At 47.8% G+C, this 19,638-nt stretch overlaps 1 protein-coding gene across 1 annotated transcript in view; it reads right to left on the reverse strand.

Annotated features, from left to right (window-relative positions):
• ITGA9 (integrin subunit alpha 9) overlaps positions 1 to 19,638 on the reverse strand; it is a 227,934-nt gene that overhangs the window by 30,786 nt on the left and 177,510 nt on the right. The window contains exons 20-23 of the mRNA XM_087824862.1: positions 16,597 to 16,676; positions 12,896 to 12,985; positions 10,727 to 10,835; positions 5,692 to 5,799 (exon numbers count right to left, since the gene is read on the reverse strand). Coding sequence (XP_087680988.1) covers positions 5,692 to 5,799; positions 10,727 to 10,835; positions 12,896 to 12,985; positions 16,597 to 16,676 — 387 coding nt within the window. The remainder of the gene's footprint in view (positions 1 to 5,691; positions 5,800 to 10,726; positions 10,836 to 12,895; positions 12,986 to 16,596; positions 16,677 to 19,638) is intronic.

Below are 19,638 nucleotides of genomic sequence, written 5' to 3' on the forward strand. Positions count from 1 at the left end.
TATGTTTTAATGTATTCACAAGGTTGAAAACACACTTTTTGTGTGAATACATCATATCGTTCAAAGGAAGGCGCTCTCAAAGGCATTCTTTGCTGGATCCTTCTACAGATTACAGATTCTTTTACTTTGTGAAAGGGTCCCCTTGTTTATTAGTTCAGCAAGTTCTGATTTTCTGATATCTACCTCTGTGTGTAGCTAGAGTCTCAAATGTGTTCATACAAACAGACAAAAAGGAAAAACAATTTGATGATCACAGTAATACGAGGTATGTGAACATGAGGCTCTAGCTTTGGACAGGCCCTCCAAGCTTTGGTCCTCAAATGAAGAGCCATGTTCTGTTTTCAACTGAAAAGGGTGAACTAACAGTGTCCCTAAATAACAGCCAGCTGCCAAATCTGCAGAGTGGGGGATGGAGTGGGAGCAGCGAGAAGTTTACAAATGACCTTGTGTCATTCATTCCAGAAAGGGAGAGATAGTAACTTTAAAAAGTCGAAAAGATCAGCACTTTAGATGTCTTCTCTCTTTCCAGTTGGAAATTATCTTCTAAATAAAATACTTGCTTTCCTCAACCTTCTTCCCCACCCCTTAAGCCCAGCACCACTGCAAAAAGTTATACTAGATCTGAAAGGTCAGGGTGTTGCTGAGACTAAAACTGAAACAGAACATAAAGGGGCCAAGGCTCAAAACCAAGGCTCCAGAGGAGAGGGAGAGCACAGTGTGCTATACGATTCTGACCACTGTATAAGTCTGTCATTATTTCATAAAAAATCTCACTTCTAATGATAAAAGCTAATGACTTTTTTCCCCTCCACCAGCTCTAAGGTTTGGCTAAAACAACGTGGTTCCCTCCCCAGGCCCTCACACACTTTCCTTTGGGTGTGGTAGGCCAACACCCTTCCCAGTCAAGAGTGCAGGTCACCACCGGGCTGCCCGGTAGAACAGAATTCATTCACATTTACTCCGGGAAAGACCAGTCTCCCAGATGGGGCCCACTTCACGAGCACAGGGATGGCCTTTACTGGAGTTAAAGCGATACAGATGGGATGTACTTTCAGAGAAGCAGTGACACAGAAGAATTTCCAGATGCGGTCAGTTTCTCTTTAGGGAAAAAGTGAGACATAAATACGTTATCTGAGCACTTGACATGCATGCCAAAAATGTTTCCCTTCCACAGATAATGAAATATTTGGAAGCAGAAAGGTCTGCGGATTTGGATAATAAATGAGTCAGTAGCCCCTGCTGTGGGACCCGACCCAGTCCTCGTAATTGTACCGGTTTCTTGAAATTCTGGTTCTAGCTCTTGGCACTGCCCCCCCATCTTCCCATAACAGATACAGCAGCACACCCACTGACCCACTGAGTTACCTCTGCATTTACTAGATGTGACACTTCATTATTACCCCTTTATCAAAAGGTAAATAATCATTTTTCTGGATATGTAACCATCTGTCTAACCTCTTCGATTGCTTTCTGAGACTATATCCATCAGAGCAGTGAAAGGAGAAACCAAGATGTCACTCATTAGGTCTAAAGTCTTAAGGCTTCACGGGAGGCCTGAAGCGTCTTAGGGTCCTGAGTTTCGATTCTGAAGGAGTGACGCTGGCTCCGAGAGCTGGGAGTTAATTGCTTCCCAGTGTCTCGCGATGTTGCAAAAGTTCCTTTTGGAAGAGGCTTGGTATGTCTGTCAGAAAGGAGTTTTCCTGTTTTTGTGCTTCTGAAGTATCCACAATTAGTCCTCGCAGGTTTAATGAGAACCATGTGTTTCTGGGCAGTGACCGATGAGCTCTGCTTCTCCTCAGCGAGGTTTCCTGTTATCGACTTTGGTAACGACCCGGCACCCCTGCAAGAACAGGGCTGTGTGTCATGTTGCTCATAAGGAGCAAAAAAAGGACTGAAGGAAAGTAAACTGCGTAACCACCCACTTTTAGGGCCAGGAAACGCCAGGCACCTAAGCACCAGCATTGCGGCGGGGCCACACCCCGCAAGGACCCATGAATGCTTCCAGATGCCCCAGCAGCCTGAGCACAGGCCCTGGGCTCCTTGATAAGGCCGGCGCCCAGCCAGCAGGGGGATGGCACCGGAGGCTTGATTCATTGGCTCTGCCCGGGGTTAAAGGGCACCCTCTGGACTGCACGGTGCAGGCGCAGCCCAGGCTGAGGCCTAGCCCCACCTTCCCGGACACACAGTCCCCTCTCACCGAAACCAAAATCGACCCCAGAGCCCAGGAACGTAGCTCTCCCTCCAGAATTCCGTCAGCCATCTCCCCTCTTTTGTAAGTGTTTGGCTTTTGTTGAGGGAAAAAAAAAAAAAAATCGAAGCCAAGCTAATCCTGACCCATTTCAAGAACTTGACTATTCAGCTCACACTCAAACATGTGCAGAAAGAAGACAAAGAAAAAAAAATGATTTGAGCCTATTGCTGAGATCAGCAGACTTGATATGTGTGTGCCTGTGTGTTGTGTGTGTGTGTGTGTGTGTGTGCAGGGAGGGAGGGAAGAAGTGGGAGGGAGGAAGGGAAAAGAGAAAGAGGGGAGGGGGAAGGGGAGGGGAGTGAGAGACAGGGAGAGGTGTTTTCATGATTATCTCTGATCAAAGTTTTTCGAGTTTCAATCTGCTCCTGGAAGCCTCTATTTCTGAGAGGTGACACAACCCCTTATTTCAGCTTTACCTTTTCATTTATCCCCACACTGAAATTAAGGCAACCTCTGCTGTGGGTTAAAGGAAGTTGTCAAAACATCCCTACTTGGGGATTTCAGTTCAATGCAAATTTCCCGAGTTCCTAGAACATCTGGGGAGCCCAGTGGATGTGTTGCAGGGTGTACAGATGTGTAAGGACACATGCCTATCCAAGGCAGAAAGAAATACTTGTGATGGTGATGCTACCAGAGTGGGAGCAGCCGACTCTTTCATTAAACTGAGCACACACTGTGGTCCAGGCACCAAACGCGGGGGATACAGAGGAAGCAAGGCAGCCATGACCTTTATGGTCACAGTGTTTTTAATCTTGTGGAAGACAAGAGACAATGAAACACAGTAATGTCAGATGAAGAAAATAACACATGGAAACGGGACAAAGAGTCGATGCAGGTTTGCAACTAGCTGATGTGGTCAGGCCTCCCAAGCGCAGGATGTCTCTGAGTTACACAAGTAATTAGGAGGGGAAGTCAGCAAGTTCTCAAATGGGAAACGGGGCCAGGGTCCTACCTGCCTGAGGGTAACAGTCTGTGAGGAGGAGAGGTTGGATCAAGGGGCGTATATATCTGATGCTCCGTTCTGAATTTTTATTTGTTTGGACAATATGGAGAGAGCAAAGAGAATGGCCAAGGATGGGAAAATGTGAATTTAAGGAATTGTGATTAGCTCAGTTGGTTAGAGCATCGTCCCGATATACCAAGGTTGCAGGTTCGATCTCCGGTCAAGGCGCATAAAAAATAAACTAATGAATGCATTAATCAGTGGAACAACAGATCGACGTCTGTCTGTCTCTCTCTCTCTCTCTCTCTTGGGATCTTTTGAAGATGAACAGTGGGGGAAAATGACTAAAAAACAGCTCAACTTCTCCACAGAGGGAGCTAGGCAACTGTTTTCCATTTTAGCTCAGAAAAGGTCAGGGAAATGAGAGCATAAAGAATTAAGGATGGTCATAAAAAATGGACTTAGAGGAAACATGGTTCCATTGTACTGCGGAGATGTCTTGATTGTATTCTGTTCAAAGGCAGAGGGTGAGATCATATAATCCCCAAATCCACCCAGGGCTGGAAATCTATCTCCTGCTAGGGAGGGGCTTCCTTTTCCCCTTCCCTCTCTTATCCCCTTATCTTATAACATAAGCTGTATTATTAACAGTTCACTTTGTATGACATCATTCCAGTGACAGGATATCACGGAAAAGAATGCACATTACCCAAGGACCTAGTGTCCTGGGGAGGGTTCCTAAGCCTGGACTTCTTTTTTAAAAATACATTTTTATGGATTTCAGAGAGAGGGAGGGAGAGGGAGATAGAAACATCCATGATGAAAGTCACTGATCGGCTGCCTCTTACAGACTCCCTGCCGGGGATGGAGCCCCCGACCCGGGCATGTGCTCTGACCAGGAATCGAACTGTGACCTCCTGATTCCTGGGTTGGGGCTCAACCACTGAGCCACACCGGCTGGGGCAAGCCTTGACTTCTTAACAGGGACCTCCTACCCAGGATGAGGGATGACTTGGTATAGGGCAAGTCCTTGAATTTCTAGAGAAAAAACTGAGGGTAAAAGGGGAGAAAAAAAGAACATGTGTTCACCGTTGGGAGAGTAGTAGACGTTGGGGAAAAAAAGTGAGTTGTTCGATTCTGCTTTGGGTTATTTGCGGGGCTGCTTTAAAGTGCCAGGCCTGGCTTACGTACAAGTTACATCTCGGCCTCCAGCAAGCCTGCTGCAGGGGAGACTTCTTGTTGCAATTACCCTCTGTGTACAACTAAGTCATAAAACCCAGGATGTTTCTCATGCACAACGTGCCCTCCCAACCAACCAGCTTTAAAAATCGGTGTTACTGTCAACTGCTGTTGCCAGCGACGTGATTCACTGTGAGACAGAAAGCTCCCCCAGCACGAGCGCCGATGAGCACCCCCCCCCCACACACACACCCCTGGATGCCCAATGTGGACACAACGCACGGGAAAGCATGGGGCCGACATTTCCAAGGAGAGAAACCAAGTAGGGCTAAAATCAAGGAGAGAGAACTCTAGGGAAACAATGAGTTGGCAAGGCCTTCGTATGCAAAGATCACATTACAAACTCCAGAGCCAGCTCTGGTTCCACCCCCTTCCCAATGACGGTCTCAGTGAGACCTGCTTGATGAGCCCTTGTCTCCTACCTCCTTTACTTTTCTCCATAGCATTTACCACCATGAACTATATGTCTTATTTATTTATTATTTGTCTCTCTCCAGCCGAAAATACACAAGGCCTGGAAAATATGATGTTTTTGTCTGTTTTGTTCCCCAATGTAAGCCAGCGCTTGGCACAGGGTGAATGCAAAGTATTTCTTGAATTCGGCACAGACTGGATATAAAGCCACGAGTCTGGGTGAGATATCTGAGACTGAGTGTAGGAAAGAGGAGACGCTGGGCCTCACAGAAGTAGGTGAGAGGAGAAAAGCCAGTGAGAAAGGAGAAACCAAGGGAATGTGGTGTCTTGGAAACCAAGGAAGTCAAGGAGGCCAGTGGGAATGACCATATGCTAGTTACCAAGCCTTTCTTGAGACAAAACCATCTACAGTTGACTTGGGATCAGATAGAATTGCATATTCTGCATAAACTTGAGTTTCAACCTGCACTTATGTTTTCTGAACCAATGCTTCACCCTCTGGGCATCAGTGGCCATTTGAGACGCTTTATGAATGCTGTGGATCTTTCCTTCAGAAAAATGCGTTCAGACACACACAAGACTGCAGACGGTTGCTGGGCGTTTCCAGAGACGGTGAAGTCTATTCCAGAGGTCAGTTCATAACCAACCCTCACCTCATCCCAAAGAGGCCTTCTCATGGTGTTAACCAAACCGTCTCAATGTAGAAATTCAAGTGTTGTGGTCTTCCGGCGTCTCTGGATGTTTCCAAAGTTTAGAATGAGTTAAGCTTCTGGGCCCCCGGGTGGAATACAAAATGGAAATGAGCTGGCTCAAGTCTGAAAGCAACAATGAAACAAGAACTCACCACCATCTCCTGTATGTGAAACATCTCTGCACCGCCAGGTGACAGTCGATTGGGGAAGGAGATGCTGACAGATGACCCAGGAAGGGTGCTTGGCCCAGTGTTGTAGACCTGTGGGTGTGAGACACACACAGCAAGTTTTAGTAGAAGCGCAGGTCTTCATGTCATGCAATATATACCCTAAAATTCTTTGAAGTGATACACAGAGACTCTCGGGTTTGGGACCTAGAAGGTCATGACTTGAAGTGAAATATCAAATGATGGGAGATTTCAATGTTCTTGTCTTCTTCCTGCTAAAAAAATTATTTCTTTTTATATCCCTAGAAATTTACTCATAGACTATGGAATTCAGACATAATCTAGGTCAGTGGTTCTCAAACTTCAGCATACATCAGAATAACCAGAAGGGCTTGTTAAAACACAGACTGGGGGGAGGGTCACACCCAGAGTCTCTGAAGTAGCAGGTCTGTGTGTGTCTGTGTGTGTGTGATTTGCATTTCTAATAGGCTCCCAGGAACCATACTTTGAGAACCACTTTAGTTTTACAGTTTGAGGTAACTGAGACCCTCACAGACAAAGTAGGTTGTCCCAAAACCAAATGATCTAACTTACAGAAAGGACTGTTTTTACTACACTATCCAGCTGATTTGGTTTCTCCGTAACTTGCAGGTAATCACTTGCTTATATTGTTCGATGACACCTGTGTGCCTCTTTCCTGTCCCAGCATTTGGTCCTGTAAACTTTAGCCCTCTCCCCCCGCCCCCCGAGTCCTCCCTATTTTCTGCCTCCAGTGGCCCATCAGCTCCTGAGAAATGAGAGAAAATTGGCAGCCACAAAGAGACTAATCAGAGAAAGGCGACGGAGCAAAGGGTAAACCTGAGACAAGAAAAAAGGTGGGTAGATATATAGAGACACAGAGTAGTTTAGTGGTGGCCGAGGGCTGAGGTGTGGGGACGTGGGGAGTGTGGGAGGCAGAAGAATGCCAACCCCAAGACGTCCATGTTCCTAATCTGTGAAACCCGCGAAGAGGTCGTGTTACATGGTGATGGAGAATTAAGGTTGCTAATCAGCTGACCTAAATAGCGAACTTATCTTGGATTACCCAGGTGAGTGCAATGGAATCACGAGGGTCCTTACACAGGGGACAGAGCAACAGAGTCAGAGTGAGGGAGGTGTGTTGTGAGAAGGGCTCAACCAGCCATTGCTGGCTCTGAACATGACGGGGACCCCGAGCCAAGGAATGCACAGCCTCCAGAAGCTGGAAAAGGTAGGAAAACAGACTCTCCCCAGAGCCTCCAGAGAGGAACGCAGCCTGCTGACCGCGATTCTAGCCCAGTGAGACCCATTTCGGACTTCTGAGCTGCGGCACGGTAAGATAATAAATGGGTGTCATTTTAGGCCGCTAAGTTTGAGGCAATTAGTTACAGCAACGATAGGAAATGAATACAGGGACTGACTGCCTATAGATATGGGGATTCTTTTGCGGAGGGGGGGGGTGATGACATGTTCTACAATTAGATTATGGTGATAGCTGCCCAGTTCTTTAAATGTACTAAAAATCATTGAATTTTACACTTTAAATGGGTGAACTTTAAGGCATGTAAATGATATCTCAATGTTATTATTATTATTTTTTTTTAAAAAAAAGATGGGTTAGGAACAAGAGAGAGGGGAAGAAGTGAAATGCTACTTTGCAATCTGGGGACCAGAGAGGGAATTCAGGGACTCAGGGCATCCCTGAACTTGAGGTGAGACGGGCAGAGCCAGGAGACAGGCTGGAAATCTAAGCGTCTTTGCACGCGATAGAACATTATCAGGATCGAGCTCCGGCCAGCTCTTCTTACCTAAAAAACCATGTCTTCATTTTTTTTTTTTTTTTTATAATAGTTGGTTCTGCTTCAAAGAACAGACAAAAAAATGATAGAGCAGATGAGCTGTCACTGCCAACTCTTGGTTCAAAAGGAACAAAATTCACTGAAAACAACAATCCTAAGGCACAAGAAAAGGAAGGACTATCCAAAGACAACTGAAATAACTAATTTGAAGTGAAACTCAAGAGCACAGAATTGAGGGGGAGACCTACTGTCCTGTAAGGGAAATCCCATGAAAGGGTGAGTGGGGGAAGGAAAGAAACTGGTTGTGATTTGCATTGTCTCACCATCAGGGCCAGACAGATGGGAGAGCTTGTATTACAACATTAATTTCACAAATGTCTTAACTGATTCTCTGCAAATGTTCTTGGGTAATATCTGCATTATTTTTCAGGTGAGAAAAAAGATAAACTCTGATGCAAAAAAAAGCCTATCACTGGTCAACAATTTATTTGTCTCTGTTAAGAAAACCCTGATGAAATGTAGGATCCAATCCCAAGACTAGTATTTCTGCCTTTCTCCCATCTGCATTAGCAGTGGGGTCTTTAATCAATCATGTAGCTTATTGAATAATAGCTTTTAAAAGACACGAAACATCTCTTTATATAAAAAGGCCTGTGCTCTCCTTCAGGAGTGATGTTGCCAGAAAAAGCACATGTAGAAGAGATTTATCCATAATCCTGACCCTACGTTATCACCATGAACATAGCTGGTGGACTTCCTGCAGGATGGTCACACTTATACCAGAAAATGACCCGTGAGGGAATGCTCAAGGAAACTGTCAGCTTTGCTAACACAAGAGAACCTCCCGATCAGTGACACACATCACCCATCTCACAGTCCCAGCCAACTCTCCTAATCCTGACGGAATGGTATGTTCTTCCTCAGGCAACTGATAATCAGGAGGTTCATCTAAGGGGCATGTCGATCACTCTTCCAGGGGCCCCGATTCTCTAGCCTGTCTCCTGTGTCAGGTCAGACGTCTAGAAAGCTCTCTGCCCGAATACCAAACTTTAAGCTCCTTGTAAAAACGCCTTCAGGGAAACATGACTTAGCCACGTGCCTTCAGATTTCTTCCTTTCTTTTTTTCTTTTTTTTAGAGGGTGATGAGAACATTTTTGTATCTTTTGTATAACTGCTCTTCCTTCTTGCTTTCTCCTCTCAACACCTATACCCTCTTCATTCCCTGGCATGTGGCATGTGAACCCTTCTAAATAATTTATTTTTTTTAAATATATCTTTATTGATTTCAGAGAGAGGAAAGGAGAGAGGGAGAGAAAGAGAGAGAGAGAGAGAGATAGAAACATCAATGATGAGAGAGTCATTGATCGAGCCCACAACCTGGGCATGTGCCTTGACCGGGAATCGAACCCCTATCGCCTGGATCCTAGGTCGACGTTCAACCGCTGAGCCACGCCCGGCCAGGCTAAATAATTTTCTTGACTGTATCTTTTGTTGACTGTGTCTTTTGCTACTTAAGAGTAGGTGAGTAATTAAAATGGAAATGATTTAAGGACAATGAAATAATTCCATCTGGCCTTAATCTTCTATCCAAATACAAAAAGCAATGGAGAAAAAGAAATGAGCTCTGAGAAGCCATTCGGAACCGCAGAGGTCCCGTTCTCGGCAGCCACTCTAAGGTCTCGAAAGCAGTCTACCCTCGTCTTTCCCCTCCCCCCATAAATCAAGCGGGGGGTGTGACAGCCGGGCTTAGCTGGCCGGGCAGCTCATCCTCTCCGAGCTGGGGACATGTGCTATCCATCATGGTCTGAGGTCTCTTCCCTGGGAGAATCTTTTGGAGAGAGGAAGACCATTGTTTGTGAGACCCCACAAATGTTTTACTGCCTCGTTCTCTGGACCCTCACCCCGTCATTATTTGTCATCCCCTTGGTCCACCTAGGAGTGGCCACAGGGAAAGAAAAGAAAAATTATTTGGCCACAGCAGTGAATGCCAGACCAGGAAACCTCTGTGGGGAAGGCGGTGGAGAGGAGAGAGAGCTCAGGGCGATGTGGGACTTAGATTATCTGCACTGCCGGAGACAGGGCCCATCCCCCTCTCCTTCATTTAATCCCCAGCTCCTGGCAGGGGGCTGGGCTACACAGGAGGGTCTGGTCAGTGCCCTTCCAGTCCTGGCCCTCCCCGCCCCTCCCAGCTCTGGGCCCTTCAGCCTGTCCTGTCCCGCTTGGGCCTACATTTCCCTGCTTGTCAGTTGAGAACAGACAGGCTGATGCTAAGGCCCCTCTAGCTTTATATTCAGAGAGTCTCACGTGGAACAGTGCTGGCCTGAGAATCTGTACTTTAGAGCAGGGCGGGTGCACTATGGCCTGCAGGCCACATCTGGCCTGCCACCTGTCTTCAGCCTGTGAGCTGAGGATAGTTTTACATTTTTAAATGGTTGGGGGGGGGGGGGGATTTAAAGAGTAACATTTCATGGCATGTGAAAATGACAAAGTTCAAATTTCAGTGTCCATCACCACGGTTCCGTGTCTGCATCGCCCCGGGGCTGCTTCTGCGCTACAGCAGTTGAACAGTTGCTACAGAGCCTGTACTGCCTGCCACGCCTGAAATACTCACCCTTCGGCCCTTTTCAGAAAGTTTGCCCACCCCTGGTTCAGAGAAGGAATGGTGTCCTTCACGACGGCCACAGAGAGTGGCCCTGCTGGCGGTGATGCTGGTGCGAAGGGGAGTTTACATGTGCTCACACTGCTCTGCGGTCCCTCGTGGGGGTGGCAGGCTCCTGGCTGAGTCCCCAGGGACAATCCAGGAGGAAGGGGACATGGCAAATCCTCAAGGCTATCTGGCCCATAATGTGAAAACTAATGGGGAACTGAAAGGGGTCCTTTGGGACCGTTTGGGCCGGAATGTGGGCCTGGGCGTCAGCATCCAGAGGCCTCCTGGAAGAAAGGCAGCTGGTGTTCATCACGCAGCTCTCCTTCCAGGTGCTGAGAAGCAGAGGGGTCTACACGGCAGAGTACTAGCCCCAGAAGGAATTAATTCTGTGTGTGGTTACAGAAAACACGTATGCGCACATAGACGACGCTCCAGCCAACCAGACTGGCAACAGTGCCTCCTGGAAATAGCCTGGCCCTTCCGCTGCCTTTCAGAAACACATCCCACGGGCCCTCCCGTTGGTCCCCCGTGACAGACGGTCTCCAAGGGTGGGTACCTGAAGGGTGATGTTGAGGGGCTGGAAATGACACTGCAGATCATCCAGCTGAACGAAGTTGGCTGCGTCCACAGACTCGCCATACACAAAGGAGGTTGGGGACACAATTCTGAAAGAGGAAACCATGAAATCCGTCATCCCAACCTGTGGTCAAGCAATGCATGGTCACTCCTGTCCTGAGAGCCCAAACCTGTCTCGGGAACCTGGCTCTCTCTAGTGTCTTTCAGCAACTGATTTCCTCCTGGAATTGTGACTTCTCTTTCCTGTACACGGACACAGCCAGGTGTATACTTTCTAAACAGACATTTCCAATAATGACCCCCCATCTTATGTCAAATCAATAAGCTACATATATAAATACGTACTGGGATTACAGTTCTCATATGAAAAGGAAGCTGGGGTAGCTTTGATTTCAGTTTATCTTAACTGGGTTATAAAATTAGACATGTTCTGATTTGTCATTTGAGAAACTTTCTGTAGAGTGAGGAAGATCATGGCAGGTTTTTAGGAAAGACAAAAGAATTCGATACTTGGCATCCCACGGAACATCCTGTGACAGATTCATTTAAAAAATTTAAATTTGTCAAACTACCAAAATTATTAGAAATTAGGTCCTAAAAGTGGAGTCCATTCAGTGATAGCATTTTTCTTCAGATTTCAAACAGTGGCTGTGTGAGCCGTGGCTAAGAACGCAGCATGCTTTCCATGTTGCCCGAATCAACAAACCTGAGATGAGAGGAAGCCCAGATTCATTTAAATTCCCGGACCAATAATGGATTCTAGATGAGATGCCAGAGGCTGCTCACTTGCCTAAACACTAACAATGTAAGATTTGGGGTACCACGTCTGAATGGACAGCAATGCATCTATTTTCAACTTAAGTGTATCGCTTTAGAAATGTAATGAGTCCCAGTATTATCAAATGGCAGGATCCGGTCCCTGTTTTGTGTCCCTGGAAAGATCAGAGGTTGACTAGTTTGTTTAACTGACGGCTTCATCAGGGGCTGTTCACACCTCACCATGAGGCCCCCTGGGGCCAGACAGCAGGATCAAGTGAGCCAGTGTTTTCTCTTTGGTCCCCAAGGACAGGGCTGGGTTCAGGGCACATTCTCACTGTGCCTCTGATGAGACAAGTAAATAAACGACACGGTTAAAAATAGAGCCATGAACAAAGGCAAATCTATGCTGATTTGCAAATATTTTCCACCAACGCCTCCTGTCTGAAGACTCTGATGAAAAATGCCAGGAGCACAGGCCTGCACATTCCCGGGCACCCAGCAGCGCGCCAGTGATCATGGTGCTGGCTCCTTCTGCGATATATTAGCATTTCTACTGCTAGCCAAGGCCAGGGCCCACCGCACTTGAAAACTGAAAAATGAGAAACTGAACCTCTAGAAACTTCAGCTTGCATTTGGGGCAAGGGTTCAATGGATCCTCATTTGATCTAAACGGATTATGCAAACGCTTTCCCCCCCCATCCAAGAGGTATGTGCTGTTTTCTGAAGCCGGAAACAGGAACTTGGTTCTCAGTTTTCCAGGCCTTGGCTTTGGATGAAAACAGACACGGGTTGGTTTGGGGCCACAGCCCTGCTTTCCAGCAATGCCAGCAGCACTGAGTGGCCGAGACTTCACCTGGCAGATGGTGTGCCCGTCCGGATTGCTCCCTGTCCACTCCAGACCAGCACCGACATGGGGCAGAGCTGCTGCCAGCTCTGCAGAAGAGGTCAACAGAGTCACACAAAGACACACAGAGCCAGTGCCGCTGCGAGCCAGCCAGGGCACTGGGAGGCCTCTGGCTGCAACCTCTGGCCCAGCAGCCTTTGGTGGAGATTTTAACTCCAGGAATCAAGCTGCCTGCTACAACATGGCACTCTGGCGGGGTGGGTGCTGGGGATACATGCATATAATGGTGCACAGGATGTTCAAAGAAACGAAGGGGCTTGAATTCGCCGTCAAACGCCTTGTGTTACCGACCAGGTGGGTGGGGAGCACCTGAACAGGAAGAAAGGCATGAGTCCCTGGAGCTGAAGCTTAGACCTACACGTCAGAGCTGGGGAGGCTTGGAGTGGCAGCACCACTGACTCCAGGCTACACATGCAAACTCGAGAAAGGCACAGGGTCCCCTGCAGGACACCTCTGTGCCTGCCAACCCAGGCCTGCGCTACTCACCCAGTGATGGACGTGTCCACCTCGTGCACCAGCGGCACCGTCAGCGTGAGGGAGTTGTCGTGCAGGGACTCGGAGCGCTCCGTGTTGCCGCTGTACGGGGAGGGCGGGATGAATGAGCATGGGTCAGCACCAGGTCTCGGGCAGCAGCCTCCTGTGCTCCGTGTTGGAGCTCGATCTATATTCCCCAAAGCGCGGACTCTGCACCCCATTTATCCTCAGTTTTGTTTTTGGTCCCTGCACAGAGTCACAGTGGGCCCTCTATTGTCTCAGTTGTGTTCTCCTCACAAAGAGGAATTGGGAGCTGACCCCAGGAATCACCAGTCCGGAGTGGTGAAAGGAGACAGGGCAGAGGAGGAAGACAGTGAAGGCATGTGATCCAGGAGCTCAGCACTGTGGGCAGCAGGGCTGGGTCTGGCTGGGGAACTCTGGGAGCCAGTCTTCCCAACTGGGCATGGGGGCTGGGCCTTGACCCCTTGACTCCTGAGACCTGCTCCTGCTGGGGGAGGTGGGGGGAGGACCATTAATTCCCTGGCGCCTGCCCTATCACACAGGCGAGTGTGCTCGGGACAGAGAAGGCCTCAGGTAGAATGGCAGGTGCTGGGAGCTGGGAGCTGTGCAGCGATGTGTGGGGAAGGTGAGTGCTGACGGGTGATGGGTGGGCACTGACAGTGTGAGCTACTTCTAGGATGCTCATTCCAAGAATAATGGTCCAGCAAGGTTAGGGCACTGCAGCCACCTCCCACCTGGAGGCATCACCCTTCTTCCAGGGACAGGCAAGCCCAGGAGAGAGGCCCTGGCCAACCCCGTCACCATAAATACCACAGAGCTCCCGCTAAGGACTTCTGGTACAGTCCATAGGCATCCCCTTTGGGGTGAGACAGCATAGGATTGGGATTCTTGTGAGGTCATCCTGGAAGGGCAAAATCAAGGGCGCTGAAGCTGCTGAGTGGCTGCTATGCAAGAAGTTAACGACCTCGGACAGGTAAAGAGCAGACAGGTTAGGTAACTTGCCCAGAGGACCCGTAGCAAACCGGGTCAGTCTGACTCCAAAAGCAGGGCTTTCCCACAGGGATTCCCTCTCCTGACACTAGGTTTGGAGGCTTGGGGGAGAGATGGGAAGAAAGGAGAGGAGAAAAAGGAAAGAGGAAGGGGAGGAAGAGACAGAAGACCTAGTTTCCCATTACTATTTAATTAAATTTCAAATATGAACTGTGATGATGATTCCAGGGAAGCAACCACCTTGCTAAAAGGCGTGGCTGTTGGCTGCGTGTCGCTGGACCCAGCACTTACAGTTGGTTCTACCACATGGTGTGAATATGGGATCCCAGTAGAAAGCCAAGTTCACCCTCCCGGGTGGAATATAAGTCTCCAGGACCCGCCAAGGCTCGGGCACAGCTCATCTGCACGACTCCCCATCGCACCATTCCCTGCTGCCCCTGCCCTCCCTCTGCCCACTGCTTACCCCTCCCACCCAGCAAGTGCCCAATGCAACAACACTTAAATAGCCTCACATCCCCTCTCCTCTCTCCTATTGTTCTGAAACAATGGCGCTCTGTGACCCTGACCCCACTCCTCAGCTGTCTTCCGCATATGGGGTGACACCCACGCTCAGAGGGCGGCTGCCGTTTGCAGAAGCAGCAGGGTCAGGTGCCCACCTGGCCTGGCTTCCTCGCTGGTCCTTCCCCAGGGGGCAGTGAAGGCCAGAGCAGACACGATGGCACCCCAGGGCCTGCTCCCTTCCCCGAGCATCCTGCCAGGCCTGCGGAATGGGCTCCGGATGGAAGCGCCGCCCCCCTTGCCCTGCCATTTGTCCAGCCACCTCTGGCCGCTGGCAGCTCAGGCCCAACAGTGTGGTCTGTCATCAGGTGACTGCTCCAGACTGAGCTAAGTTGAAAAGTTGAGATAAAGAGGCCAGACATCAAAAGGCTTCCCGTCATCCTGCAGGCGCGTGACGGGGGACGCTTCCCCGAGGTCGAGGCCCGCAAAGCCCGCTGCTGAGGGGGACTCTTGAGAAACTGTTTGCTCTCAGCATTCTGCCCTCCCACATCCACACGTGGGCAAGAGGTCTTCAAAGGGTGGTGACGGGAACAAAGGCAGGGTCGCTAGCTTTCAAGATAAGGAGCTTTACGGAACTTTCCATCACAGCAGGAAGTCGAGTGCTGTGGGTGCCCTCGGGGGCAGTGACACCAGATCCTCACCGAAGTCTGGAAAGAAGCGAGTGCCTGAAATACTCTGCTGTGCACGCAACAGATAATACAGCTTCCTTAACATCTGTGATCCAAAGAATTAGGAGATCTGGTATTTCATAGTTAAGCTACCAATGCTGGGGGTTCCCTGATATTATCAGAAAGAGATGTTCTTGAATTTAGTAAGTTATTAGCATTTTCTTATGTGCCCGGTACTGTATTTGGTAAACAGTAGGTGCTTAATAGATGTGAAAACAACATTAAAAGGTAGTGGGAGATGAAAATAAAGCTTCGTTACGTCTACACCCCATGAGTACTGCCGCTGTCCACGGCTGTGTTTTACCTGCTGCGGCCTGACCCTGGCTTCCCACAGGCCCTAAGCAGCTAAGATGGAGACTGAGGCCTGAGGGCAAAGCCTAAGATTAGTGAGACTGTGGATGATACTGAAAGATTCAGGACTTCAGAATAATCTAAGTCTAACCTTTGGGTAACTGTTTTTGAGAAAATTCAAGAATGGCTCAGAAGGCGAGGGTGATGGGATGTTAAGATGAAAACTCTGGCTGAGGCATCCTAGAAGCCAAAATTCAGAGAAAAGCACTAAGCCAGGATTTACTACGCCTGGCAGCAAACATCCAAGATATGACGTCAAGGGCATAACGGAGCTGAGAAAGGGAGATTTCTGCAGACAGTTTTAGGAGAAAACTGGGATGAGGGGAGGATGTCTGCCTTTTAACTCAAGCTTCAGGAAACCTGATCAAACAGTGTGGTTGCTGCCCAAGAAATGGAAGGGAAGGGGCTGCTGGCTTTCCCTCTGATGGCAGAGTGAAAGAGAGGTGGCCTCCCAAGGGTCACCTGCATCTCCAGAGACTGGGCAAAGATTGCTACATGGGGTCTATATGGGGTCCCCTTTTGCCCCGTCCTGGAGGACACAGTCTCAGCAGCAGAAGCTGAAGGTACCTCTGGCTACCTGCAGGCTGAGGCTGGAAACGGTTTTCCCTTTTCCAGAGGGCAAGAGTCAGCTTTGAATCTCTGCACAGCCCAGCGAGTGCTCACAGCAGTACATGTTAACCTTACCTCCCCTGGTCCACACCCCTGTTGTAAGCCTGGAGGGCTCCCGAAACTGCTCAGGAGAAGGGGAGAGGCCAGTAAGAACAAGATCACTCCTCCAAGGCAAGTTTTCCTTGGACACTGTAATTATGGATTTGTGAACTTGCTTTGAGACTCAAAGTGACTGTAGGACTTTGCATCACCCAAGAGTACCTTGATAATGCACAGGACCGGCCTAGATGTCCTCCAAGGACAGGGAAAGAGAGATGGGGTAGCCATGTAAGCAGAACTAGACAAGCACCATCCCTGAGAGATCTGATTCCACCAGTGCTTTGGGGCTTTATCACTGAATAACCGCTTCTTCCTCCTCAGCATCCTGGACATCATCACAGCATGACCAGGCCATGTCTTTTTGGGTCCCAGCAATTCTTTATCTTCAGGGGGAGGGAAAAAGTAAATCCTTCTTACCTCTGAGCAGTAATGATGAAGCTGAGAACTTCCTCTTCCCCAGACAGATGGCTTGTATCAAAGATCACACTGAATTCATACTAGAAGAAAGAAAGTGACATTTGGCATCAGCAGGCATTCCAAATTAAACTGTTAGCTACAATCTTCCCCAGCTTATGACCCCTGGAAACTCATTTGTATGATAAGCTTTATTTTTAAAAAATGTTTTTATTGATTTTAGAAAGAGAGGGAGAGAGAGAGACAACAATGTGAGAGAGAAACGTTGATGGCTTCCCAGTCACACCCTGACTGGGAATGGAACCCCAAACCCAGGCACGCACCCCGACTGGGAATTGAACCGGTGAACTTTCAGTGCATTGGGTGATGCTCAACCAACTGAGCCACACTGGCCAGGGCTGTATGTATATCTTCTTGATTGTCAAGCCAGAGACACAGCTTTAACAGTAAAGTCCCCCTGCCAAGAGGCACACGAGCCTTTTCAACAACTGAGGTTCTCTTTAGGAAGCAATATGTTTGTTCTTAAACCAGGACTTTCTAAATTTGGCTCACACACAATCTTCCCAATTTTTGGCCGCATCTGCATACCATATCGCCTGTGACATTTACTTCATATTTTTATTGCCTCGACTCTTTTTATTTAAGGACTATTTTGAAAGGAAAATGTACACCACTATCACCGATGGGAATCCAGGATCACTTGCCATAAAAAGAAGGTAGTTATCAAAATAGGTATAATGAAAACAAAGCGACACTGAATCTTGCTGCTTGCTGAAAGCTCTGAGTCTAAGGTCTCCTCTCTTTCAGTAAGAGGGAGATTAACAAGTGACAGGGAGGCGCTAAAGATATGCTACACTGTTGTAGGCCTTATCCTGCATGTGGTTAGAATGGAAAGAGTATTGAAAAGTTAATAACTTTCTCACTGTAAGAATCAATGTTGGTTAGTGCCATGTCCACATATCACCTAAAATCATCTCAGAAACTACCTAAAATCAGGTACCCCCAGTGGTAAACATGCTGTGATTTGGGGAACACTGCTCTAAGCAAATGTTTTTCAACCATATATATATGTATATGTGTATACATGTAAATATAGATACATATTTATCAGGCATGTGTAGGAACGTGGGGGGAACCCTTGGGTAGGGCTTACAGACTGCGCTCTACCACAAACTTGGCTATGTGATCTTCCCCAAGACACTTAATGTCTTTGCATTTCAATAAAAAGAAGAGGGTGGACAAAATGATTCTTAAATTCCATCAAGCTCTTAGAGTCTATGACTTATTTAATATCTAAATATTTGGGTTCCTTTATGACTAATTCTAGGCCATGGTCTAACTTGGCAAGACTGGAATCTACTGAACTGAGTGCTGCCTGAAAGGAATGAACAAAAGACCATGATGACACTGAAGCATCATCTACAGTGGCCATTGGATGTCCCTTTCTAGACAAAAATTTCTGTTGCCGTGGGACTTGTCAGCTTACAGTGAGGGTGGGGCATGGAGACAGGCTAGGAAGCAAAGCTGGAAGACACAAAGGAAGGGAAAGTCAAGGGTCTTGTCCCAGCAAAGAGTCAGAACTGGCAGAAGATCTGAATTAAACACACTAGAGATCAAGGTGAGGGGAGACGCAAAAGATGTGGGCAAGAAGCCAAAACCGGAGACAGAGGCCTGGGGAGCAGAAGGTCAGAAGCCTAGAGCTCACCAGGGTAGTGTAGTCATGAGGCTCAGCAGGTGGTCTGGAGCCTAATGACCCACGGGGCCTGAGGAAAGGGGGGGGCAAGCCAGGCTGTGGACAGAGGGAGCCCGTCCCTGCTGCGTCACTTCTGAGCTCTCTCCAGGGGATTTGTCCCCAGACCCACTATCTCCACGTTTAGCTAAGACCTCTTGCTACAGCTCTTAACCTCTGTATGTGGGAGGAAGGTCGCAACATTACCAAGTAGGAAAAAAATTCAATATTCCAGCATTCATACGTCTGTTGGCTTTATGACAATTTTGAAAGTTAATGACTTCTGACAAACTTTAATGCCCCAGATTTCAACATCACCTGGTTTTCAGGGCACTCATTCTTATGACGACCTTCTCTTTACGGCAAGTGATCCTGGGTCTATTTGTGATGGTGATATAAATTCTCCTTTTAAAATAATCTTTACCTAAAACTAGTAAGGTACACCTGAGGTCTGATTTGGGATGAAGGCTGAATTTCATAACAAAATGGCAACTGTGAAAAATTTTCAATTAAGTCTATTTTCTGTTGCTCAGCCTTCTCCTGGGATGAATGTGGGCAGATGAGAGAAACAGAGCCAGAAAAATGCTCAGGAATCACAAATGTAAGGGCCACAGTAGTTTGGAGCAGGTACAGTCAATGAGGCTGACAGGTTCAAGTGATTTTTTTTATTATATTACAGATGTCCCCTTTTTACCCCCATTGATCCCCTTCAGCCCGCATCCCCCCCCCCCCCCAGGCCTTCCCCAGAACAGTGTCTGTGTCCATGGGTTATGCTTATAAACATAGAAGTTCTTTGATTAATCTCTCCCCGCCCCCTCCCCGCCTTCCCTCTGAGATCCCTCAGTCTGTTCCATGCCTCTATGTCTCTGGACATCAGTTAATTTTGTTTATTAGATTCCACATATAAGTGAGATCATGTGGTACTTGTCTTTCTCTGACTGGCTTATTTCACTTAGCATACATATTCTTTCTAGTTCCCTCCATGCTGTGCCAAAGGATAAAAGATCCTTCTTTTTTACAGTTGCTTAGTATTCCATAGTGTAAATGTGCCACAGCTTTTTCATTCACTCATCTACTGCAAATGATTTTTAAGAAATGAGCAAATCTTTCTCACTAGAACATTCTCAAAACTGGTTTACAAAACAGCTACCACGACTGGGACCAAAAAGTCTTAAGGATTAAAATGATCCAGTTCTAGGACAGGCAGGAGAAAAAGATTAAGCTTTCATGTATTCTAGGGGGAAACATAGGTAGACCAAGGAACGTGACCTTTCCTTCAAATCATAGCAGGGAAAATATCTTCCATTTCATAAGGC

This window comes from Miniopterus natalensis, chromosome 15 (genome assembly GCF_054644295.1).
Source record: "Miniopterus natalensis isolate mMinNat1 chromosome 15, mMinNat1.hap1, whole genome shotgun sequence".
Lineage (NCBI taxonomy): Eukaryota > Metazoa > Chordata > Mammalia > Chiroptera > Miniopteridae > Miniopterus > Miniopterus natalensis.